Genomic DNA, 25007 nt, shown 5'->3' with positions numbered 1-25007 from the left:
CCAAATACTGTCTAGACCATCCCTGATAGACATTTATCTAACCTACTCTTAAATATCCTAATTACATGACAGCGGTGAATATTGGGGTGCCAGGGTGTCACACGCACCAGATTAGCTTGATGTAGGAAAAGATTATGGAGTGGCTATTTCTCCCTTCAGGCTGTGATTACTGAATACTTTCCTGACCTGCACAGAGTACTCCAGACTGGCATACAACCACTGCAGGAAGTGTATTGTTCAGATAAGTTCATTGAGCATAGGTCCATCAATGGCTATTATCCAAGATGGTCAAGGACACAACTACATGCTCTGGGTGCGGTAAATTCCAGAAAATGGAATTGGACAACAAGGGATGGATCACGCAATAAATTCCCTCTTCTGTACATTCCTTAAGAAAAACCTGACACCAGCCCCTGTCGAAAGACAGGATACTGAGCGAGACAGACCATTGGTCTGACCCAGTCTAGATATTCTTATGTTCTTATTGTCAGATCAACACGAGTTTGGTCTGGTGGCTAACTAGGGAGTGATATGACCTGCTCAGTATGGCGGATGAGTAGGTGAAGGTGGTGCTATGTAAGCGATGTGCTCAGTCTGGCAATGCCTTCCTCATCCTGCAACCACGAGGCTGCCCGAAGGAAACACATTCAGGTACGTGCTCCTCCCGGCCTGCCAGGAACGCGCAGGGCCACCCAGGGGGGGCAAGTGGGGCAATTTGACCCAGGCCCCTATGAGAAAATAGTATTCTATAGTATTGCAACTTTTTTTTATGGAAGGGGCGCTCGAAATTGCTTTGCCCCTGGCCCTCTGAATCCCCTGGGCGGCCCTGGGTACGCGCCGCGGGCCTGTCGCCGAGGCATGCCTGGAGGCCACCGGGAGCGAAGGCGAAGGGGACGGCGAACACCCCGCAGCCGGCCTGCACCCGAGCCAGGTGCTCAGACACTGCAGGGGGCACGACAGAAAGCCCCTGGCTTTGGGGAGTCAAGGGGCCCCCCAGGCAGGGGAGACAGAGGTCTGGGGCCCCTGCCTGGGGGGCCCCTTGGTTCCCCGGGGGGAGGGGCGGGTGCAGCAGCACAGAGGGCACGGCAGGCAAAAAGGAAAGGCGGGGGGAGGGGGGAAGGCGGAAGACGGGCAGAGCCCCCAGACCCGGGGCAAGGGGCGGGGGTCAGAGGTCGCTGGTTGGAGCGTCTGTGGTCACGTGGTGGGCGTGTGGGTGGCGACTCTCGCGAGAGCGGGCGACTGCGTCATCCCCCTGCGCCGGCCGCGCGGCCTCGCTGTGTCACGTCGCGCTGCGGAGCGGAGGGAAGCTGCTGCTGCTGCCGCCGGCCCGGGCCTGAGGACGAACCGCGCGTGCGCACCCAGCCACCCCCGCCCCGTAACGCCCGGCCATGGAGTACCTGATCGGCATCCAGGGCCCCGACTACATCCTGGTGGCGTCCGACACGGTGGCGGCCTCCAGCATCGTCCAGATGAAGCACGGTGAGAGGCGGGGCTGGGGGCGGGCTGCCCCTCGCGGGGGGGGGCACGAAAGTCGCGGGGCAGTTGCTGAGGGAGGGGGCTACGTGGGGGGGCAGCTGCTCAGGGAGGGAGGGAGGGTGGGGAGGAGGGGGGCAGCTGCTCAGGGAGGGAGGGAGGGTGGGGAGGAGGGGGGCAGCTGCTCAGGGAGGGAGGGAGGGTGGGGAGGAGGGGGGCAGCTGCTCAGGGAGGGAGGAAGGGTGGGTGGGGAGGAGGGGGGCAGCTGCTGAGGGAGGAAGGGTGGGTGGGTGGGGAGGAGGGGGGCAGCTGCTCGGGGGGTGGGGGAGATCAAGATCTCTTGACCCTCCCCCCTGCTGTGGAGCCCAGGGGTCTGGTACAGGTCTGAAGCCCTCTGGGAGATCCCTGCCCCTTGATGACGGTTTTCTTTGTGCACCTGCTGCTGTGTCACCTTTTACTGTTTATGCACCTTTGCAGCGGGGAAACAGGTCACCTTTAAGAACCTGAAGGGACTTGCTTTTCTTATTAAAAAAAACCAAGGTATTCATCGAGGTGTGGGGTGGCGTGTTGTGAAACCACCCAGGGGCCCTGATGAGAAGCAGGGTTCCATTGCGCTGCGCGCAAGTGCAGCCACCGAGGAAGGCCTGGCCCCTGCCCCAAAGCGTGTATTGTGTAGCGGCTAACTGCCCATTGGAAAGGTATTTTCACAGGGTCGCAAACTTGGCAGAGGGGAAAAGTTTCCAAAAAGCAATTTATCTCCTATTTGCTCTACTGTGACTTATTTTTAATTATTCTGTCTTGGTTCTACAGTGAATTCATGAATTTGTCACCTCGGTCTCTTGCAGTAGAGCTTAGAGACCCATGGTAGGGTTCCCTTGTGCTTGGCACTGCACACCTTTATGGTGCTGGGATAGAATTTTCTTTTATAGCGTATTTAAATATAAGATGAGAGGCAACTGGTGGAGAAAAAGAAGCAGCAGGGAGGTCAAGGTATCGATGAAATTATCATGGTTGGTATAATAAGCAATAGTCACAGTATATACCCACTGTTTAGCCATTGTTGAGCATTGCGTAGACATCACAGCAAAGGTGAGTTTTAAGGGGCGATTTCATGGCTGACGGTGTAGTGGTTTTTCTGACTTCTATGTGGCTTTCCTCCCTTCCATGAAGGGCAGCATAGAAGTGAAAAGGTACTTGCGGACTGTTCTGCAAAAATGAGCATCTGTAAAGTGTTAGCTGTTGGCTCTTACATCTTCCAAGCGCTAAGTTGTCAGCCCATTTCTAAGTTACTTCAAATAGAAAAATCTCCATAACTGCTCACGTGAGAGAGCTGAGTGAGACCAAAAGAGTTAACTTTGTTTCTCAGATTGCGCACATGTAACAACTGAAGATGAAAAGATATTACAGGGAGCTTTTGCTGATCTTCAGGATTTATAAAGCACCCATTCTTTTGGTCTTTTCACTTCTAACTTTTTTCGTTATTAGAAAATGTTGCTAGAATGTTGAGCCATCTGAACAATAACAGTTACCCGAACCTGTGTACCTTTTATCTACTGAAGTGTTGGAGAATAGTACAGATATTACATGTTCCCAGGTTTTACTTTCTTTTTGAGCCTTTATCCCAAGGAAATTGACTATGTCTACACTTGAAAAATGTATAAAATATGTCCCCCAGCAATTTTAACACAGTTTCATTTGAACCAGTGGGACCCAAGGCTTCCATGGGTGGATCTGTTTTTACTATTGTTTTAGTTAACCCTATTAAAAAGTAAGCCTAATTCAAGGGGGTAGAAAACATGGGTCCAGACATAAGTCTTATCTACATTAGGGGTCCTACCAACTTTAATTGTGGTTCAGTTGAACTAACGTTACAGCTCGTGGTGGGGACTCTTTAAAATTTCCCCACTGCACACGGGATTTCAGGGCCTGATCCTGCAAGCACTTACAGGTAGTCAGTGGAACTACTCGCATGCACAAAGCTACGCACATGTTTGTGGGACTGAGTTCTACATTAGCAAAGTAAAACAAGTGCAGTCAGCTGTTCATGTTCAACATAAAATTTTTTCCTCTTAAAAAGTTGTACTAAATCTGTGTTGTCAGCCACAAGCCTGGAGAAAAAGGCCCCCAAAACCATGAGATTTAAAAAAAAAAAAAAGTTTTTAATTTGACTTTGGGTTTCAGCCTTCATGTTCACATTTGAGCCTTTGTTAATGCAGTTCCACTTCCAAGTGTTTTTCTTCAAAGAGGGTTACAAATGTATATTCTTACATAATCACATGAATCCAGCAGTTGGGACTTTAAAAATAAAGCAATCTAAACACCACACCTTCCCCCCCAAATATTGGGAGCATTTCAATAAAATTGCAAAAGTTATCTATGCTGATAGATGAATCTGGCCACTGTATCTATCTTCATGTCTACAAAAATAAACACAGGTGGTGTTCTTGTTTCATAAACAGGACACCAAGTTAGGGAGAAATCGCTGTAATAAATTGCAGTTTTTACTCTAAATATTACCAAATACCATCAACTTCTTTTAAAAGTTTGTTTTGTAAACTAACCATGTTTAATTCCTGTTGGAATTTATTTAATCTATTCAGGCAAACATACTGATGTGGGATTTATTAATCCTAGTTTGAAAAACAGTAAGCTATAGGTAGTATTCATATAAAATATTGGTATTTGATAGTTTTTTTCCTTCAAATTGTAAACAAATTGCAGAGAGTGATCAATCTGAATAGCAATCCTTGAACACTCAAAAGCAACTTTTAAAGTATTTAACAACTGCATAATACTCTCGAAATCCTATTAAAGGATTGTGACATTTCAGAAGCTTTCAAACATGTCTTCCAGGGAAGATTATTCAGCAGTATTTAGTAAATTGAAAGTGAAAGTGAGATTCAGATATGGAGATTTAGACTGTTGTTCTGTAGACCTAGCCTGAATATGGAGAAGCAGTTTTCCTTAGGCACTAACAGCTGCTTGAATATTTATCTATCTTATCTAGTTAAAGCAGACTGGTGGTCAGATAAGATTACAGTATTAGGAGTAGTACAAAATTGTGTTCCTATAGTTTTGTTGTCATAGCTGAGATTTGAAAAATACCTCAGAAAATTACAGTTTTAAAGTTTTGATTTCAAGGGAAGAATTCTGGTTTACAGTTTAATGATTTTGTTGCTTCTCAATGGGCTATTTTTGCAATTTATAATCAATATTTATTATTTTTTCTTATTACCAGTGTTCTAATAGAGTTCAGTCATGACATTGACTACCGCTGTATTTTAAAATAAGTGGTTTTCCTTGTCAGGCATTGTCTATCCAAATTACTCCTTTCTGAAACAGCTGTTAGTGGATCTGGATATCCTAGGAAAAGGAAGTCTCTTTGACATACATTTTGATCCTACATTTTTCATAATTTCTCTTTGCTTAATGTGTTCACATGTTTCAACTCTAACAAGAATTGCACTTGCCCTAACACATCATGTATTTATATAAAGCAAAACCTAACAGCTTATCAAGCAAAACTCTTGAATATTTTATTGGTGAGTAAATAATAGAATGAAAGAGCTAATACTTAATTTTTTTTTTAAATGTATTGTTCTGTCTGTGTGCAGTTTTAACCAACGTTGGTACATGAGTAACACCTTGCATTTCTGTGGCATCTTCCTCCTGAAGAATATCAAAGCACTTCAGAATTTTGTTCCAGATTCTGCTCTTGGATGTGCACATGTGGACCCTGGTGTTGAGCTCCATTGTCTCCATGAGTGCTCCCTGTGCAGGGGCTGTCAGCATGGATCCAGTTACACAACTGGGACCATACACTGATTCAGAGTAGATGTAGGGCGCTACATTAACCACTGGAATGCAGTCACCTCTCTGAAGCATGACCGCTTTTAACGGCACGTAGGAACACTATGCAACAGATTAAGTTGGGAGACTGAGAGAAGCTGAATATTGTAATTTAGTTGGGATGCTTTGATTCGCATAATTGAGTGATTAAAATCCTTTAATTTGGTACTTATTAAATAAATTGTGAAACTGCTATGGTATTGGCAAAATAGCATATTCTTGCTGATGACTGTAGTGTTTGTTCTTGTCTCGTTGCCTAGACCATGATAAGATGTTTAAAATGAGCGAGAAGATCTTGCTGTTGTGTGTGGGGGAAGCTGGAGACACTGTGCAGTTTGCAGAGTACATCCAGAAAAATGTTCAGCTCTATAAAATGAGAAATGGTAAGTACAAAACCAGAACTCAAAACAGCTCCTTACTGGGTTTGTTTTAAAGTGTAGTAAGAACAAGAGGTCATGTTTTATAATTATATGAATGAGAGCTAATATGCCTGCATGTTATTAGAGGCTCAGTATCCTTGTTACTGAGAGTTTAAAGGACAGCTGGAAATCGTGTGTTTTAATAAAATATATTTGTGCGTATTACACTGTCCCTTAGTGACCATGCCAGTTTTTGTGGGTTTACAGTTTATTGCTAACCTTTTTTAAAAAGACCTTTCCTGTTGCTGTGTGAAGAATTGGCACAAACAGGAAAAACTAATAAATAGATTCTCTACAAGGGAAACAGTAAAACTTTTGTATAAAAAGTACTGTGAAATGTACTCTTTTTTAGGTTTAGTAATTTTAGGAGTTGCTTCTAACAAGTAGTTCAAAAATATTCAGACACAAGGGGTAAGTCTTAATAAAGTTGATGTCCCTTTAAAGATAACTATTAGATTATTTCAGGTTGGTGTTTGAGGGGGGCTACACTTAATTTTCTTAGTCTGTCTAGTTTGTGGGTTTCTGCCTTTTACGGGCTCGGGTAAATATGGTGATGAGGGCAGGATATAGGTAGTTAGGGGCTTGAATACTTGGCATTGAATCCACCCAAGTTTATATATTCATAAAGAGTTAATTCCTGCTGAATATATATATGAATGAATGTCTCTGTTTTGATTTCAATAATTAATTTCCCTTCCCTATCAACAATATGCCCCAGTATAATTACACACCAGAATTGGTACTCTTTGGTCTGTACAAAACAGGGAGGGTAGCCTAGCTGTTAGAAAGGGGAGGACAGGAAAACCGGACTCAGGTATCTATTGCTAGTTCTGATGTGAGTTGATTTTTGAGCAAGTCATCTGACCTCTCTGCCTCAATTCTCCAAAATTTCAATTTCTGTAAAAAGAGAAGATAATGCTTCACTCAGGAGAGTACTGCAACTAGTTTGCAGAGCACTTCTGAGATCACCTAGTGAAATATGCAATTCATTGTAAAATGTTTCCTCCTGCCTTTGCAAGCACTGATTACCTCCCAGGGGTGTGTTCAAATCTCTAATCAGCTTTGTACTGACTTGATACTGATCTAGTCAAAAAGAGCAGTTTGGCCTTATAGTCTTTCAGCTTTCTGAATTTCTAGAGTGACTGCAAATGTTTGAACTCTTAATTAAATGATCTTTGGTTCACGTATACTCAGTATGTAGGTAAGTCGGTACTGAATTGTAAAAGTATTTGTATTTTGTATTTTGGTGAAATCCACTGTTTATAACTATGAAGCAATAGATTGAGCACCTTATTTCATCGCTTAAAAAAAAAAAACAATCTACGATTTCTAGTAAAAACTTTTATCCTTTAGGGCAGGTTAAAGGTTTTGATGACAGTAGGATATCCTGTAATAACTTGCTCTGCTATCCTTAGCATTAGGCTTTTGATGAAGTGTCTTGTATTATTTATGGAAGCCATCAGTCTTTTGGTTCTTTATTCATTGTTACAGGTGGTAGAACTTTTAGCATCCTTTCCTGAGTCTCTTTCCTGTTCACTAACTAAAATGGAATTACACATCTAAAGGATTGGTTTTACAACAAAAAAAAAAATTCAGCATTAGTTTTGGAATTCTCTCCTATTTCACAATCTTGCCAGTGGGCAAGAGAGCCTTCTCTTCTGCAGTCCAGGCCTTTGAAGGTACTCTCCACTGGAATAAAAGACCTGTGGCTGGCCTGGGTCAGCTGACATAGGCTCGCAGGGCTTGGGCTGTGGAGCTAAAAATTGACAGATCCCAGAGCTTGGGCTTCAGCTCAAGCTGGAACATCTACATAGCAATTTTATAGCCCCACAGTCCGAGTCAGCTGATCTGGGTCAGCTGTGAATGGTTAATTGCTGTGTAGGCATACCCTGTGATTTAGAGAAATGCAGGAACTTTGCATCTGTCTTCAAATCCTGGGTGAAAAAACATCTTCTCTATTCCTCTGTGTCTCTCCTATTTAACTCCACCCCATTTTTGGGATACAGTTTGTGTGAAAAAATATTCGGAATACAGATGTGTAATATTCTGCACTTTTCTAGGGCTTTGTATTTTGAATCCCTGTACAGGTATGAGTAATTTGAATCCTTAGCCACCCTATTGATATAGGTCAGTATAATTATTCACAGTTAACATAGGGAAAATGTAGACCGAGGTAAAGGGAACACAGTAAATGGGTTGTCAGAGCCAGAATAGGAACTTGGAATTGCCCTCAATCATGTTGCCTTTCTGTTTTATTATGAAACAAATAGTGACAGTAAATCAGTAAGAATGATGCATTTGCACTCCAGTTTCCTCATAAATGCATTTGTTTCTTATATCAGGGTATGAGTTGTCTCCTACTGCAGCAGCAAACTTTACACGCAGAAACTTGGCTGACTACCTCCGCAGTCGGGTAAGTAATAACGGAGGCATACTAGCAATGACTGGAGTTACTAAGGCCTTCTCGCAAAAATCGAACAATATGTTTGCCCTTTTCCCTCCCTACGTCCCTTCCTACTGCAACAGCTTTTTTTTCTCAGCAATATTTTTTTTCCCTCGGGCTCACAATTTAAACATGTGCTTACACATGACTGAATGCTCCAGGGCAGAAAACACAAAATAAAAAAGAAAATAACATGTGACTGGCCAAGTTTGATTCTATTCTTCTGAAACAAGCAAATGATTTGAGTATGGTCTGAGTTAGTGAAGCCACAGACTCCCCACGGTGAGTAGTGAGGAACTGAGACCCTTGAGAGCAGTCAGGTTTTGTTGCTAAAAAAGGGGTGGAGAAGACATTTCCCTTTCATGTCAGTTTTATATAGTTCACTTTCACTTCGTAATTCCGTGCTCTCTTCTTACGCTTGGTGCAGATCATTTTAGTAATTTCGCATTTAGTGTCACTAGATTTTTACTTCACAGTTAAATTTAAATTAATGGAGATATCCCATCTCCTAGAACTGGAAGGGACCTTGAAAGGTCATCGAGTCCAGCCCCCTGCCTTCACTAGCAGGACCAAGTACTGATTTTGCCCCAGGTCCCTAAGTGGCTCCCTCAAGGATTGAACTCACAACCTTGGGTTTAGCAGGCTAATGCTCAAACCACTGAGCTATCTCCCCCACCTCCCCCTTGATGTAACTTGTGTATAGTCAAACCTGATTTTTTCTTAAACCCAAATTTCTGAAATGCCTTTTCTGAAAAATATAAAACCTCACAAAGTACTTTAAAAACTACTGCTATTATGAGATACTTGTATTAAGAGCCACCCCGGTGGTTCCTGTATCTTAATTATACTGCCGTGCTATATTATGCCCTAAATAATTTCAGTGGTATGAATAAAGAATTACTGTACAACAGTAGTGTCTCCTGTTGTCCATCTTTGTCTGCTTGTGTTAGTTGTTTCATGTTCTTTTTAACAAACCCCTATTGGTTTGGGGACCCTGGAGACATTTGGCAAATTAAGGTTCTCCTGAATTACTAGTTAAATAATAGTTACAATAACATTGTGTTCAGTTTTAAGGAGATGACATTGACAACTATTCTATTTTCTGTAAAATGTTACCTGTGAAAGGACTTTTACCTATTTTTATAATAGGCTTGTTTGTGTTTTCATGTTAAGGACATTAAAAACGTTAAGTACACCTCTACCTTGATACAACGCTGTCCTCGGGAGCCAAAAAAATCTTACCGCATTATAGGTGAGACTGCGTTATATCGAACTTGCTTTGATCCACCAGAGTGCTCAGCCCCCTCTTCCCCCGCCCCGGAGCGCTGCTTTACCGCGTTCTATCCGAATTCGTGTTATATCAGGTCGTGTTATATCGGGATAGAGGTGTATCATTTAATATCTTTCCCCAGATGGCTACTCTGTTAGCCCTGCTGCTATTCATTTTAATTATCTATATCCATGTATTTCCAAATGGAAAATGGATAGAAGCAATATAAGAGGGGGGAAGTTTTCAACCTGTGAAAAACTTCAGATTTTGTTTTGATCATGATCTGATTAATTGTCTTCAAAGCGTGGCATAGAAGTTGGGATATGGCTCAGAATCCAGGGTCTTGGTGAAGACCAAATGTCCGCTAACTACTCACTATGAATTACTGGGGAATAACTTTCACTTGCAGATGGATGAACTCTGTAATCGAGAGGTCTCTTCTTTCTTTAACTGTGGGTTTTTCCTCATCAAAGTGGTCTGTTTTATGGAAATTGTAAGCTATGGTTTGCTTTTTTTTTTTTCCTTGTTAAAATGCCTATCACCTCAGTTATTGGAAACTAATACAACTACAGTGTTAAAATTGCAGCTTTGGGCCCAGTAAACATTTTGTCATAAATACCAGACAGCTAAGTGAATTAAGCCCCTTTAAAATCGAGATAAGGCCATCACTTCTCATGCAAATGCATTGAATCCATTTAATCTTCTCCTAAAATGATTTAATAGAGCAAAGCTATTTGATGTACTTAGCAAAACAAGCCCTTTTTGTAAACAGAGACATGAAGTTTTCAGTAAATATCAAAACCAAGTTGAAGCTGTTTTTTCGAATTAGCAGAGTGTAATGACTGACTGACTTAAGGTAATATTTCAAAGCATTGCTAATAAATGCTGTCTTCTCATTCATCATTCAGATGCCTTATATAAGTGCCCTTTGATGCTTGGCAGTTTATAGTGAGGAAGTCAGGACTTCTGGGTTCTACACGTGCTGTTGGCTTGCCATGTGACATGTTTAAGGTCAAATATCCACACTTTTTCCCCAGTTGTAAAATGGGTATTGGATAGAAATATGTAATCCTTGGGTACCTCACAAGGAGAGGAGGCTTAATTCATTGCTTATAAAGTGCTATAAAGTTCTTAGCTGGAAGTTGTTACAGAAAGACAAAGTGGTATATAAATATACAAGTTTAAGGATTTCAACAGTCCTCTGCCTGGCACATGTATATTCTCCACACAAAAAAGAGAGGGGAAAACAAGAGAATTAATGATGTTGTGAATTAAGTTGAACAAATATGTTTGTATGGGGAGGAACAGGGGATGAGGTTTGTTTATTGCTTGGATATTTTATAGAAATTTCCCAGAGAACCTTTTTCAGGCTTGCAATCAGTGTTCGTTATTTGTATTAGGGTAGTACCTGTGGGCCCCAATTCAGATCAGAGCCCTATTGTTAGACCCTGTATGTACATAGAGCCTGCCCTGAAGAGCTTTCAGTCTAAATGAACAAGACAAAAGAGGGGTGGAAGAAGGGGAGACCTGACGCTCAGCAAGGTTTTGACTAGCCCAAGTTCATACAGAGTTGGGAATAAAATACGGGAGTCCTGACTCCCAGTCCTCTGTTTAAAGCACACCTCATTCTGTTTAGAAATGAGTGTGATATACCTCCTGCAAATTAAATGGATACAAATTGACTATAGATGTTAGTCCTATAAAAATTATACTTATTTTAACTTTCATTCAAGTGTTCACGTTTTGAAAGGCTTGTATGTTTGCATGGAGCTGTTCGGAGTTTCCATGAGTGATATTAGAAGCAGTATTGTAATTCTCCTCCTTCCGTTGTGCATACACAGCCTTGTCTATCAGTTGCGTAAGAGGCTGATTACTTGTCTCAAGGTCACAGGACCCCCAGAGCAGATGGCAGAGGTGAAATTGACTTTGAATGTCCTGCCTACTTAAGCACAGACAGCCGTTTGTTACATATGATAAAAATATCACTAACGAGGGTAATAATTTAACATGCTTTTTGGCAAATGCGGTTAGCAGGATGTGACATGATGCGGCACTGTCTTCTTCCTCTATGTGCCATGTCCCTTGAGGCCTGATCCTCTCTGCATCCCCCCTCCTCCCTGTGCCTGGGCTTGCCTTCCAGCTCACCTGCTCCAGATGGGCAGCACAGTGGGGAGGACACTGGCAAAGGCAGATGTGTTTATTTACCGGAGACAAAATGTTGTGCTGCTGCAGATGGCAATGCCCCTGAGCAAATGGCGCACTTTGACACCACTGTCACACTACAGGGATCTCTGTACTGTAGGGAGAACACTATCATCTTTTGAAACTTAGCACTTAGTGCTTGTATGAAAGTGCGGCACTTTCAACACGAAGCTACAAACATTGGCATCAGAAAGTTGTATTCTTTGCTCAGTCACTTGTCAGATGTTTGTTATATTTCTGTACCTGTTCTGACCCAATTAGAATCAATAAAAATATAGCCAGTAGTGCTTTGTACAAAGAAATCATTCACATAGGACTCTGGAAGTCTATTAATCTAATACTGTTGGTTATATTATGTTTTATGGCTATATATGCCAAGCTAAATTATACTTTGTGGGGAAGGGAAGAGGAGGGGACTAGGTTGTTTACCTACAGGTTTAAATATATATATTTTCATCTTGATGCACAGTAAGGTGTGGAAAGTTCCCTGCAAGTTGAGTTGAGCCTAGACCCTTGGCTAATAGCAGCTAATACTTGGCCAGACCAATATGAAAAGGTTTTTTAAGGTAGCCAAGAATGGAATGTGTAAACCAATTTGCCTTGCCCAAACCCAATTTATTTCTTAATACTGTATTTTGGAAAGTCACTTATGACTGAACCTGAGTTGCATGTGGCTTCTGCTCTGTACTGACACAAGTGGACACTTTAAACTCGGGATCATGTGTATGCACAGATTATGTAGGTCTGGCAATGGGAAATGTTACCTTAGTGGGCTGAACACCTAAAACTAGAGTTTTATAAAGATTGATGACCCTACCAAACTCTGATTAGTCCCCTAAATTTAGGGACAGGGGAGCAGGCAAGTTGGAAAACATCCCCTAATTTGTATTTCGGTATTACCTTACTCCAACTTTTGGGTGTAGTCCCTCCATGATCCCTTCTGTCTTTTCCTTCACGTGTACCCTCAGAAGTCCTACCTTTTATGTTGGGCTGGCCTTTAGGAAGAGCCAGGCTATAGAATCACTCTCCTGTTTCAGTAATGCTGTTGGAGGTTGTACTCTGAGCTATACTGGTTTAAATTAACTAGAATTTTTTTTAACTTGCTGTTTTGCCCATCACAGTGCTGATACAGTTATGAGTTTTCAGGTGTAAATCCCCCCTCTCAGGAGGATTGTATGTGAGAAGGTGTTGCTTTCTCACTCCTAGCGAGTGTGTGCTACCCAGTTAGGTGCCTGCTGAGATCAGAAATCCCTGTTTCTGTGCTAAATAGTCCCATTGGAAGTATAGTGATATTATATCAAAGATTTTGGCTTTGTAAAAAGACCTTGTAGCTCTACTCCATCCCTAATTTTTCTGAATATCTACTTGTTAAGGAGTTTCACACTAACCCCACACAACTGTCTTAAATCTATAACTTTAGCTCTAAAATCCATAGATAATTTTTCTAATCAGGTTATCTTCAGAATAAACACCATTTGTTTTAGTTATTGAGAATCTGATAATGGAAACTGTTTGTCTTAATAGCTATGATTTGGCATTGGTGACTTAAATCCAGAACACTTCTCAACACTATCCGCTTCTTTCCAAATAGGTTGCGAAATGGCTCTGTGCCAAAAGGTGCGTGGGGGCCCCATTCACATGTATCTGGGATACTTCAGTTATTGGGTTTGTTCTGGCTAACCAGTGTTACAAGGTACAAGTCTGAACAGGAAGAAAGTGGAGTATGAGCAGGACTTTTGGGCGTTTGGTCATTAATATGCAGTAGCCTTTAAATCATTTTAATGGGTTATAAAATCTAGAAGAGTTCACTATATCTGAGCTTGAGCGTTGTGCTTGGGCTGTTTAACAAACACTTGGTGCTGCTTTGTTATTGAAGTCTTGGTCTAACTTTATGACAATACTTTGCATCCTCCCAGGGATTTCAGATCACTTTAGGAAGGTGAATCAATAATATCTCCATTTTACAAGTGGGCAAACTGAGGCACAGAGCGGTGAAGCAACTTGCCCAAGGTCACGGAGTAGTGTCAGTCAGAAATGCAACAGAGGGATCCAACTCCCAATTTCCTGTTATAATTAGTAATTGACACTTTCCATGTGAAGGAGTAATGGAGGTGTGAGGGGGTAAAACTCACAGAATAGTCCCCGGGGACTAGATATGTGGTTGAGCTGTATTCTCCCACTCCCTACTTTGAGAGACCCATAAGAGTTGTATTGCAAGCAGAAGAAAGACAAGAAAATTTCCAGAAGGTCATTCACTTGTGGAATGCCTCAGTCCCAAGGTGCCTTGGCTATAGAAACTCTTCCTGTGTGCTCCATTCAGTTGTTGTTCCCAACCCGCTCCCCCATGGCAATTGTTATTGGGCAGCTTTTGTGCTCTGACCTGTTCAGTGGGGGTTGCAGATCACCGAGGAGCTGCATTAACAAATCTTTGTTTCTGGGTCCTTTAGTGTGTGGAGGGGGTGGAGCTTGCTGGTTGTCCTCTTTTCTGGCCCCTCCCCTTTTTTGCTGACAGAGTGTTTACAAAAGTGCCAGATGCGGAGGAGAGCGGGGACATCTCATATAACCTTTTCATTTCGTAGCTTTTTCCTGGTTTTGTGGCTGTCCATGTTACACAGTGAAGGCAACACAGCAGCCTTGGTGTTTTGCACTGGGTCTACTTCAGTGAAATTTCACCAACTGAAATAGATTATTTTGATCTCAGTGTGTTTATTTTGAAACAATATTCTGCACGGTATTCGAGTGTCACAGCCCAACCCAAACTGAGGCATGTTCTACACTATTAACCGCCATCTGTGTCCCTCACCACTCCAGCGAGTTTGAATTCATTTGTCTATCTCTGTGGATGATCCAGCATTAATGTAATGCTCTGCAATCATAGTTATTCATATTTCTAGCACTCGCTGAGTATTTAGCATTCATAACTTGCTACATTTACCTTGCAGCATGTAATTCTGCTTCAACATGTGGAGTCTGCTCCAAAATATCGAATATTGTCTGAATTCCCCTTAAAAACACTACTGATTAGCAAACACGGGGGTTACATTTTGCCATTGGACAGCCAGTGATTTTATCTGTGAGCTTTATTTGCTGGGTAGAGACAGTGTTTTGGATTAGCAAGTGAAATGAATGGAGAAAACAAATACTGTGTTAACTAGCTGGTATAATAAGGCATCTGTGCCATGTTACATTTTAAGTCATTAAATTTTGAAACCCCTCTAATTACAATATGGCTGCACCTTTAACAAGAAAGCACACAAACTTGGAGCTGCTGCTGGCGTATAAAATCATGCGTAGCAACAAGGAAATGGCCCACCTCTTTGCAGATAGACAACAGCTAATGTTAATTTAAGTCAAGTTTGTGGTGTTGCACTGTAGTCCTGAAGATGCACAGCAATAGCTATAACTGATACTTTTTCAACTGTTTACACCTTACACTCTGACACTTAATTCATTGGCAATTGGACTTGGGGCTTGTCTATATGTGCATTTGTGCTGTTTTAGTTTCAGGTGCGATTTTTTTTTTTTTTTTTTTTTTTTATATATAGCCAGTTTCAATTGGGTTCATGATGTGTAGATGCTCTTATTTTGTTTTTAAACCAGGCTGCTCTTGGTTTAGCTTAATTCTGTTAGAAACAGCTGAACTAAAGTAAGCCATTTTTAAACCAAAATAAGAACCTCCACCTGGGTTTACACCAGTTTAACTAAACGGTGTAAAAACTGTGTCTAGACAAGGCCTTAGTTTTCTGTATGGAATGTGAAAATGAAGCCAAATATAGTATATCTACACTGCAAAAAAAGGAAAGTGTGTTCTTAACTCAGGTTAATATAGCAGTGAAGACATGGCAAGTCAGTTTAGCAACTTGAGTTGAACTGTATAGCTTCCCCCACCTCACCCCACCCCAGTGTGGACATACCCTTAGCTGACGGGAGGGGTCCATGATTTATTTCTGGTGGAACCCTGCGTAAGCTCAGAGTAGAAGTCACACTTTCCATTGGGATCACAGAACCTGTTTCTTATTTATGGGAAAGGCTCTTCACACTACTCTGGCAGTGTTCACTCACTTGAAGGCCCCTTTACACTCCCAAGGAGGAGTCAAAGGGCTTTATTGTAAATGTCTCCCAGGTCGAACTGTTGACGCAGTACTCGTTAGGGAAGTGTTTAATTCTGATTGATCACTTCTGACGTGCAGCACTCCTCATACAGGGTATACACCCTTGCAGGTGAATACCCACTTTGCCATGATCGGTGTATTTTTTGTGTGTGTCTGAAAAGACCTTTTATCAGTTCCTATTTGACTCCTGCGGCACAAATATACATACATACTTCTCTGGTACCATTTTTTAATGGTGCAGAAAATATTGCTATGTTCCCTTTCTCAACCTACTGCCTTCCCCAACCTCCCAGATGACTTACCTGCTGGGAATGCCAGTGCCAAGATTGTGCTGCAACTTAGTAAATGTACCATTGTTTAAATAAAAAAAACCCCAAATTCTAAAGTGCAGCTTCTTATTGTGATGATATGTTTAATTATAGGTGACAGGGTCTGGACTGAGTCCAAAGGAAGACTGTCAATTCCTCTCTTGCTGTCCACGCTTGGCAGGATGCTTCCTCACGCCCACCTCTCTCTCCCCCTTGCTGTGACTTTGGCTTCCGCCAGATGTCACACCGCTGCTTGTCGCCGCCCAGCCTCCCATCGCTGATCTTGTTGTTTCAATATATTTCTCACAACTGTTCTCTTCAGCTGTAAATTCTGAAGAATTTCACGCTCTTCTTAATCACTGCAGTTATTTTAAATCCAACGGCATACAGTGCAAAGCTAGATGGGGATGGAAAATATTTTCTTTAACTGAAGGGAATTGAAATGAAGAATTTCATTTCTTGAGAGATGAAAAAATGCATTGTTTTGACTCAGTCCCAAAGTATTAGCCCATCATCTCTCATGTTAAACCTTTGTAATCACAGTGACAATCTAAAAAGTTCAAAGCTCTTGCTCATGTTAATTAGCAACAAAATTCCATGCCTAGTTTGAAATTGATAAACATCCTGCTACTAAACTAAAGTTCAATATAGAGAGTATTTAACAAATGTCTGACTTGGTGCTTTTCTGCTGGAAACGTGAGTTGGAAAACCAGGCATAGAAGAATTGAGGGTGAAAGAGGACCCCGGTACTAGACTAGCAAGGTTGTTGCCGGTCCATGTTAAGGTGCAGCAATGATCTATTGTAGGGGAAGCTTCCACCATGCCAGCCCATGCTCTGAAAGATTAGAACCAGGCACTTTAAAAAGCGTAACATTAATGCTCATATGAAGGTTTTCTTGGGGTTTTGTAATGCTGCCCATCGCCATAGTATCTGTGGTCTTAATTTTTCCATAGAAAGTGCAGAGTTCCTAGTGGACTTCTGGAGTCTCTGGATTCTCCTCCCCTTTGGGGGTAAATACTATTTGAGGTGGTTCGTTTGCAAGCTTTGATTTTATTTGGCTGGTGTGTCTGGTAAATGGGAGTCAGCTTGTTGGATACTGGAAAGCTCATAGTTTGCATGATATTTGCAGCATAACTGAAAAAGGCAGAGTAGGACCAATTTGATTTTAGTATTGTGGGGTTGATGGGTCAGAAGCACATAATTCACATTAAGGGCACAGCACTCGGGTAAAAAGTGTTTTACCTTTTGCTCCGACTATCATTGCAATTTAAATGTTTTAAGGCTAATCGAGTTAAACCATTTTAACTTTCACATATGAAAATATATGTTTTTAAAACCAGTAAAGTGTTGTGGCAAAACCCAAAACAATTCCCCATTGAAACAAATCTTGGCATGCTTTAAAATTCTAGCAGTAGGTGAGTGTCGTGGACGCTGCAGCGGGAAGCGAAGATGACTTTAGATATCAAGAAAAGATGTAGCTTGAAAAGAGAGCTCTTCCGTAGAAGACATGAATTTTACTCCCCAAAATTATGTATGAAAATCCCCTTTTAATATTGCATTTCTTTGTCAGCATAGACTCTGAAACAGATCAGGAACTAGATGCATCCCAAAGGGTGTTAATCAGTTAGAAAGGATGTAGAAATAGTAAATAAAACGTGAAAATAATTATCTAATGTTTGAGCCCCACCTTCCTCCAGTAGTAAGATAGCATAAGATAATTTATTTACATTTGAAATTTTAAAAAAAGCACAAACAAAAGATGTTTCATGGAGCTTCTGCAGAAGAATTTCAGAAACTGCGAGTTGTTACCCAGCTGTATTGATTTAATTAGTCTGTGACACCACTTATTTATGCTTAAGCTTCTCACACATGCAAAAGTTGGTAATTCGAAGTAGCACAATAATTTGTGAGTTGTCTTCTGTGCTGCGTGTCATGGCTTTTAAATGACAACTTTGGTGTGCATGTGAGATGTTTAAGCATAAATAAATGATAATACACAGGCTAATTAAACTAATACATTTGTGTAGCAACTTGATTCTGGAATGACTGAAACAATCTTTCATGGAATATCTTTCAATAACGCTTTTTAAAAGTTTATATTTTTGAGGTAAATGAGGCTGTCATTTTGTTGTCCGTCCTTACTTTTCCCTAATGAAAGGGGAAACCGAAAAGCCTTGTAAAGATACGGTGTACTACAGTATTTGGATGCAGCTGGCCCTGTTAAGCTTGAGGTGAGCTTGTCTTTGTTAGTTTGATGAACCCTTAAAATGTATATAATAAAAGCAATGCAGTGAAATAGAATGTCCAAAAACATTCAGTGAATTAATTTGCTAAACCGTTTTATAAGGATATGTTGGTACATGAAGTGGGAAAGATCCTTTTCAGTTCCTTTTGTGAGGAGGGCATTCAAACTATAGCACTGTAATTTCGTTTAAAAAACTATTTCAACTCAAGGTTTTTTGTACTACTTGCATCCAATGATGTCCTTTACTATCATGGTTTTGTGGTCTCAACTTAATGTTATCCCAACCATGTAATGCTAATCTGTTATTTTGTTAAAAGATTTTTAATAACTTCTCATTGAAGGAATCAGTGTGACATAACTGCAGATAGCACCCAGGGAAGGAAGTGTTGGAAGTAATCAGTTTTGCTCCTAAGGATTTAATCACTTTCTAGTTTACATTCTCAATTATATAAGAAACAAGCTCCTACCAACTGCACATATCCCAGACTTTCAAAATGAGTTTGCTCTCTGCTCTGGCGCTAGTAGTAGGTGTCATTCTTCCCTACTCTGGCTGGCTAGTTTGTTGATCTAAATTTTCTGAAAATCTAATGAACACCCTGTTTGCAATGACAGTTTCTTATTAATGCCAAGTACTAAAATCAGTATGGAACTACTAAAAGTGTAAAAGTGTTGAGCAGGCAAATGGCGATTCCATGTACTCCTTCGCAAATTGGTAATCTTTGTGTGTGTGTGTGTGTGCAGTATGGAATCCTATCTAATGTGTTCACATGTGTTTGGAATATCTATAGCTATGTGCTTACACAACCACTTCCCCACTGTGGCAAATGCAATAAGAATACACAGGTTTTTAAAGAAAATAACCCATATAAAACGTGATGCAAACTCCTGGGGCTTTGCAGAATTACTAGATCTGTATTTATAACCTAGTAAAAGGCATGGTTGTATTAGTGGAAATGGGTGGTCTGTCTTGGCTAAAGAATAAACATGAAAACATCTTTATTTAATGGATTGCGTTTAAAGCCTTAAACGAGAATAGGGAGGAAAGAATTAAACTGGAACAGACTAATACTTAATTCTCTGCATCTGTCAAACCATTTCTGAAACCTAAAAGACACAAATGTGAAAATATATATTTCTTAAATGTTTATGATGCGGGAGGGGAGGGCACTTTGATTATTTTGATCTTATGATAACAGGAAAGTGGGCCAGAATCTGCAATCTTAGATGGAAGAAAATTTATTCAGGTTAGCTTAGTGATTTTTAAATTAAACTTGGTAATGGAATAAAAGTGTAATTGGCAATTAATGTTACAATTTAACGTCATATATAAAACTCTTGACACTGTATTCTGTTTTCATACTGGCTTAAAATGCTGTGTGATTAACAGCATATTAAATTAACAAACTTTGTACCGGCCACAAAAGTCCACATTGTGCTTGCATGCTGATAATCAAAAATCCAAGCATTTTGTTGAGATGAAGGCGGGTGGTGTAAAAGTATTTTAATTATGATTTGTCCCCATAAGATTGAAACGCTAACAGTGAAAGGGTCCCAAGGAGTAGATTGAAGGGAAAGTAAGAGTCTTACACGTTTGAAAGAAATGCAGTGGGCAAAGAAGTGTGCTTCCCAACAACAACAAAATTTCAGCCACTCTGGGGTTTTGAATTCAAATGTGTTCCTCAGAAGCGATTTACACAGTTGCTAGAGACACTTTGTGTCCAAAGGAGCACGTTGAAACGGGCTGGATTACCGGTCTCTACATGTTATGGGGGACAGTAGAGGGGAAACTGGTTAGTATTGCTGCATTAATCAAAATTCTGTGTTTCTGCTTGCAGACCCCTTACCATGTCAATCTTCTTTTGGCCGGCTATGATGAACACGAAGGCCCTGCCCTTTATTATATGGATTACCTTGCAGCCCTGGCTAAAGCTCCCTTTGCAGCACATGGATATGGTGCATTCCTAACCCTGAGCATTCTTGACCGCTATTACAAGCCAAGTAAGTATGAAGCCTATGGCAAAGAAACAATGCTCTTTCTACTGACTAGTAAATCAAAGGCTTAATAAAGTGGGATCTTGCATTTGTGAATCTTGTTGAGTCACTCTGCATGTTTCTGTTGCTATAGTAGGCACAGAGATTAGATACTCATTCAGGAGTTAAATCTAAAAATCTATAGCTTAGCTTTTCAACAGAAATGGAGGCTGCAGTGAAACTAGACTTTTTCCACGTGCTTGCAGTTCCTGTTTTAAAGTTAGGAAGTTAGATTTTTTTTTAATCTGAATTACTGACCTGTTAGTTCCTGGCCATCTTCATCTAATAAATAATGTTTTGATGGCTTAACTGCAGTATTTTGGGTACTATTGACTTTTTGCCCCAGGTGTTGCACTGATAATTTACTACTTAGCATTTCTATCTTCAGATCCCAAGAGACTACCAAATGGTAGTTAAATCATAGTGTTCAAAACTAAACAGTGAGGCGGGAAGATGTCTTCAGCTAGCATCTGCCTCTACAAGCTATAGTTCAAATAAAACTCTACCTCGATATAACGCCACCCGATATAACGCGAATTTGGATATAATGCGATAAAGCAGTGTTCTGGGGGGCGGGGCTGCGCACTCCGGTGGATCAAAGCAAGTTCGATATAACGCGGTTTCACCTATAACGCGGTAAGACTTTTTGGCTCCTGAGGACAGCGTTATATCGAGGTAGAGGTGTACCTCTGCTGCTGCTGTATGTTACCTAGTTTGCTGGCTATGATGTGCATACAATTATCTCCCGAAGGTTCCCTCTTCAGAGTGCAGCCGTGTTTCTCATTTGTCCATAACTTGCAGCAGTTCAATTCATAGCATATTAAAAAGAAAGAAAAATAAAACTGCATTCCTTTCAAATACGTGTATCTCATCCTTTTGCAGGTCTGGTATATGGGGATGCTTTGTTTTGGCTGCTTTGCAACCTTTTCTGATGTAAACAGTAGGAATAATTCTTTGCACATCTGTAGCTCTCAATGCTTTAAAAACATTCAAACTTAGCCTCTCTGATTGCCAGGAGACAGGGCAGCATTATCCTCATTTTACAGATGAGGAAACTTGAAACACAATTGAAATGACTTGTCCACATTGGAAGTCTGTAGGGCTGGGAATAGAGTTAAGCTTTTTCTGACTCCCTTGTACTTTAGCCACAAAAGCATTTTACCCATTGGCAGCAATATTTTGCGTGCAAAGTTTAATTTACTGACTCATAGCAGAGACCTTCCATTAGCAGTATTTCTATCTGCCTCCTGCAACCAGTGCAGCAAGAATCTGGCAGTTCTCTTCTAATTGGAGCTTATTCCACCTGAGCAGCAGGTGTGAGACTGGAACAAAAGCCCTTGAACCAAGTAGGCTGCATGCTAAACATGTATCTCTGTCATTTTTTCATTACTTGCATCTCCTGGAAGCGATGCTGCCTTTCTTCTCTTTCTCCACCCCTTCCAAAAGGAAAAAAATTAAGTACAATATGTTGTCACAGTTGGCCATCCCCACTGAATGCTGATTTTTTTTATCCTAATGTGTGAGAATAGCAGGAGCATCACACACGTGCCTTTCCCATTATTAAAGCTCATACCCAGCAGGGAATGTAGCACTAAAACCAATCCCCGCCCACTTTCACTGACTTGCAGCCGGCTGTGGACAGATGGAGCTGATTTAAAACTGTAATAAACTCAAGGAGAGAGAGACGGCTGGACTTCTCCGAAGCCCAGTCCCTGGCCATGGGAGGCAAAATTCCGTCATGCTTCCCATTGGTATAACAAATCGATTCTCAATGGCTTGTTGCAGCGCGAGTGCTTCAGTGCAGGGCATCCTCCGTACATATGGAATGTGTTTTCTGTGAACTGGGAAGGAGAGTTTTTTTGGTGCTCAGCTGAAAAGTTGTTTAAATTTAATAAAAAGATTGACTTGAGAGAGATGGCCTCTAACTAAAGCAATCTGTGGGTGTTTTCTCCTTCAGGTATCACACGCGAGGAGGCAATGGAGCTCCTAAAGAAATGTCTAGAGGAGGTGAGTCGCCAAAGACTTGGGCCTGTGTGATCTTGAGAAAGGAATGTTTGTTTGCCTTCGTTTGCTGATATTTTTCCTGTTCCTCTGTCACATTTTTTTCCTGCCTTTGCCAGAAGGGGTAATAAATATACATTGGCCAGATGTGGAGCCAGCTACTGAGGGAAAGGATTTGTGGGTACTTACATTGTCTTAGCATGGTTCATGTCCTTCAGAATGTAAACTTTAAGCTTAATTGCTTTTCTTTACTTCTGGTCCTTCCATACTTAACATAATATTGATGTAGACAGCCCTTGACTTTGTCTTTTTGTTATTTCTGCCTAAAATGTTTTTATCCTTCTGATACTTATCCTGTGCTTGTGGTAAGTTTATTTTTCTATTACACATTTTTAAACTGCTTTCGCCCCTTAGTTCATAAGTTGAATAACCAAGTCTAACTCCGATAATAACTTGACCTCAGGCCCTGAAGCGGTTGATCAGAAACTTTAGCAAAAATATCTTTTTCACACCGTAAATCTTTATAAGAGCAGTACTTGGTGTCATTGTCTCTTGGAGGTTAAAGAGTTGAACTGGTGTTACGAGGGAGAAGTCTGCTGCAAAGGGCCGTACACGCATTTTGGTGAGGTGTAAGGTTTTAGTAGATTATTAGCTTTACTGTCAATTGTGGTGTCTGATAGTTAGCAAAGTACTTTACAAATTAGTTGAGTGGGTGCTGCACAACCCTATCCCGACAGAGGTTGTGTTGTATAGTTCTCTGACCATTACATGTCTTTACAGCTAGTGAGTTGAAAGGATAGTCTCGCATGGTAACTCAGTAGCTAGATAAGTACGTAGTAGCTTTGCTGCTGTCATATGCTATTGAGCTCATAGTTTCTGGGATGCAACAAAAACTACCAAGTACAACTAATTTGCTTAACTTTGGATGCCATTGGAAATGTGCTTTAGAAATGTGTATAAATCTAGGGATCCTGCCTTGAATATACCTCAAGAACTGCAGGACCAGTTCTTCTAGAAGTTGGCCTACGAAGTAACTATTTGTAAACCAAGAACACACTTGGGGCATGTGAAGAATCATCTTAAACGAAGGCTAGTATATTACCATACAGTGCTACATGGAGCAGAATCTGCTACATTTTGCCCTCCGTGTCTTGTCTCAGTCAGTGACCTTAAGAGTCTAATTAGTATCTGTGCTTCCTGTGGTACCCCTAATTATCACTACTACTAAAAAAATTAAAACCAAGAATGTCACAAGTGCTCACTATATTGGTGCACCCTAACCCAAAAATTCAAAACCTACAAATAAGCTACAAAAGAAAATAACGTGACAGCAGGGCCTCTTCACTCAATCCAGTTCATCCTAATACAAGGAATAAACAATACCACATTGTATTTCCTATAATCAAGGCATCCTGCTCTCAAGCAAGGCAAGAAGTGGCGTTATCCTCTGTATATCAAACTGACCATTTATTTGAGCTCATAAGTGTCTTACCCTAAAGGTGACTTCAGCATTTGCCTAAGAAAGGGTTTGACCTTAACTCGTATGTGTTGGTTATTGGGTGGGGAAGTTTATAAATGTAAATACATCACAAGCAGAGGAGCTCAGGCCCCTCTAAAATGTTTGCCTGTTTGTATCTAAGTGTAATGGTAGAAAACGATTGTAATCTTCTCCACTTTAGCTTAAATGAAAAATCTTGTTAGAGAACGGAGGTAATTCACGCTGAAATAAGAGGCACTGTGGGAGCCATGCTGCCAGTGTCTCATGCACGATTGACTGAAGTTTATATCCCAAGCAGTGCGTACAGTGGGGACCTTTTAAATACTTAGCCCTGGCACACAGTCAAGTGAATTTTTTAGCAGAGTTGTTCTCTTGTTAGGTACTAGTTTAAGACAAATTCTTTAAGATGTACAACAAGATAAATTTGGGCATGACAAGTTTATTCTTATCGAATCTAACACATTACATCACTGGATGTGCAAGCTCCTTATTCAGATCCCAAGTCCTGCTTCAGTTTTGTTCTAAAGGAATTTTAGGTAAATACTAAAACTCGTAAGAGCAGAATAAAATATATTTATTTGCTTATGCAAGTTGGTAAGCTTAAAATGTTGCTGCTTGTGGCTTTTTTCCACTTGTGAAATCCATGTAATTCTTTAAGGTGACTATTCAAACCCTCCCATTTCTATTTAATTTCCAAACTGACTTCCATAGAGAACGCAGTCAGTTCTAGCTCTCCGGGGTTCCTGAATATGAAAGGCACTTCTTAGTTTTGGTGTCCAGAAATGTTACAGAAACAAAGTGGAAGCAGGACAGAAATTGGAGGATAGAAACTAATGCTTTTAGGACATGCAACAATGTCTCTCTCAAAGACAAATGTTTTTTTACTTAAGCCTTGAACAAATCTTTCCCCTCTCTCTGTCTGTTAAACAGCTTCAGAAACGCTTCATCCTGAACCTGCCTTCTTTCAGCGTCCGGTTCATTGACAAAGACGGCATCCATGAAGTGGACAACATACCCTTTCCGAAAGTGTCATCCTAACCCCTGGGATCTTTCCTGAGCAGTCTTTCAGTTCATTTTTGTTTTTTTCTACTCGGTTGATGTACACAATTAATGTACTGCACTTGAGACTTCAAATAAAGATTGACATTGGCTATA

At 40.9% G+C, this 25007-nt stretch overlaps 1 protein-coding gene across 1 annotated transcript; it reads left to right on the top strand.

Annotated features, from left to right (window-relative positions):
- The first annotated feature begins 1259 nt into the window (after positions 1-1259).
- On the top strand, positions 1260-25007 carry PSMB2 (proteasome 20S subunit beta 2). The gene is made up of 6 exons (XM_054011939.1): positions 1260-1479; positions 5583-5705; positions 8084-8154; positions 20158-20320; positions 22311-22360; positions 24783-25007. Exons 1-6 carry the CDS (start codon positions 1389-1391, stop codon positions 24888-24890), a joined length of 606 nt encoding a protein of 201 aa, XP_053867914.1. The 5' UTR covers positions 1260-1388; the 3' UTR covers positions 24891-25007.

Source organism: Malaclemys terrapin, chromosome 22, assembly GCF_027887155.1.
Source record: "Malaclemys terrapin pileata isolate rMalTer1 chromosome 22, rMalTer1.hap1, whole genome shotgun sequence".
Classification (NCBI taxonomy): domain Eukaryota; kingdom Metazoa; phylum Chordata; order Testudines; family Emydidae; genus Malaclemys; species Malaclemys terrapin.
The sequence above is the reverse complement of the archived record's forward strand: the minus strand, read 5'-3'. Positions and strand labels throughout refer to the sequence as shown.

What these genes read in the sequence shown, in the direction of transcription:
- PSMB2 (XM_054011939.1), top strand. Translation starts at nt 1,389, where the DNA reads ATGGAGTACCTGATCGGCATCCAGGGCCCCGACTACATCCTGGTGGCG. An exon ending in GCTCTATAAAATGAGAAATG is followed by an intron (nt 5,706 to 8,083) that starts GTAAGTACAAAA and finishes TTCTTATATCAG; the next exon opens with GGTATGAGTTGTCTCCTACT. An exon ending in TGACCGCTATTACAAGCCAA is followed by an intron (nt 20,321 to 22,310) that starts GTAAGTATGAAG and finishes TTTCTCCTTCAG; the next exon opens with GTATCACACGCGAGGAGGCA.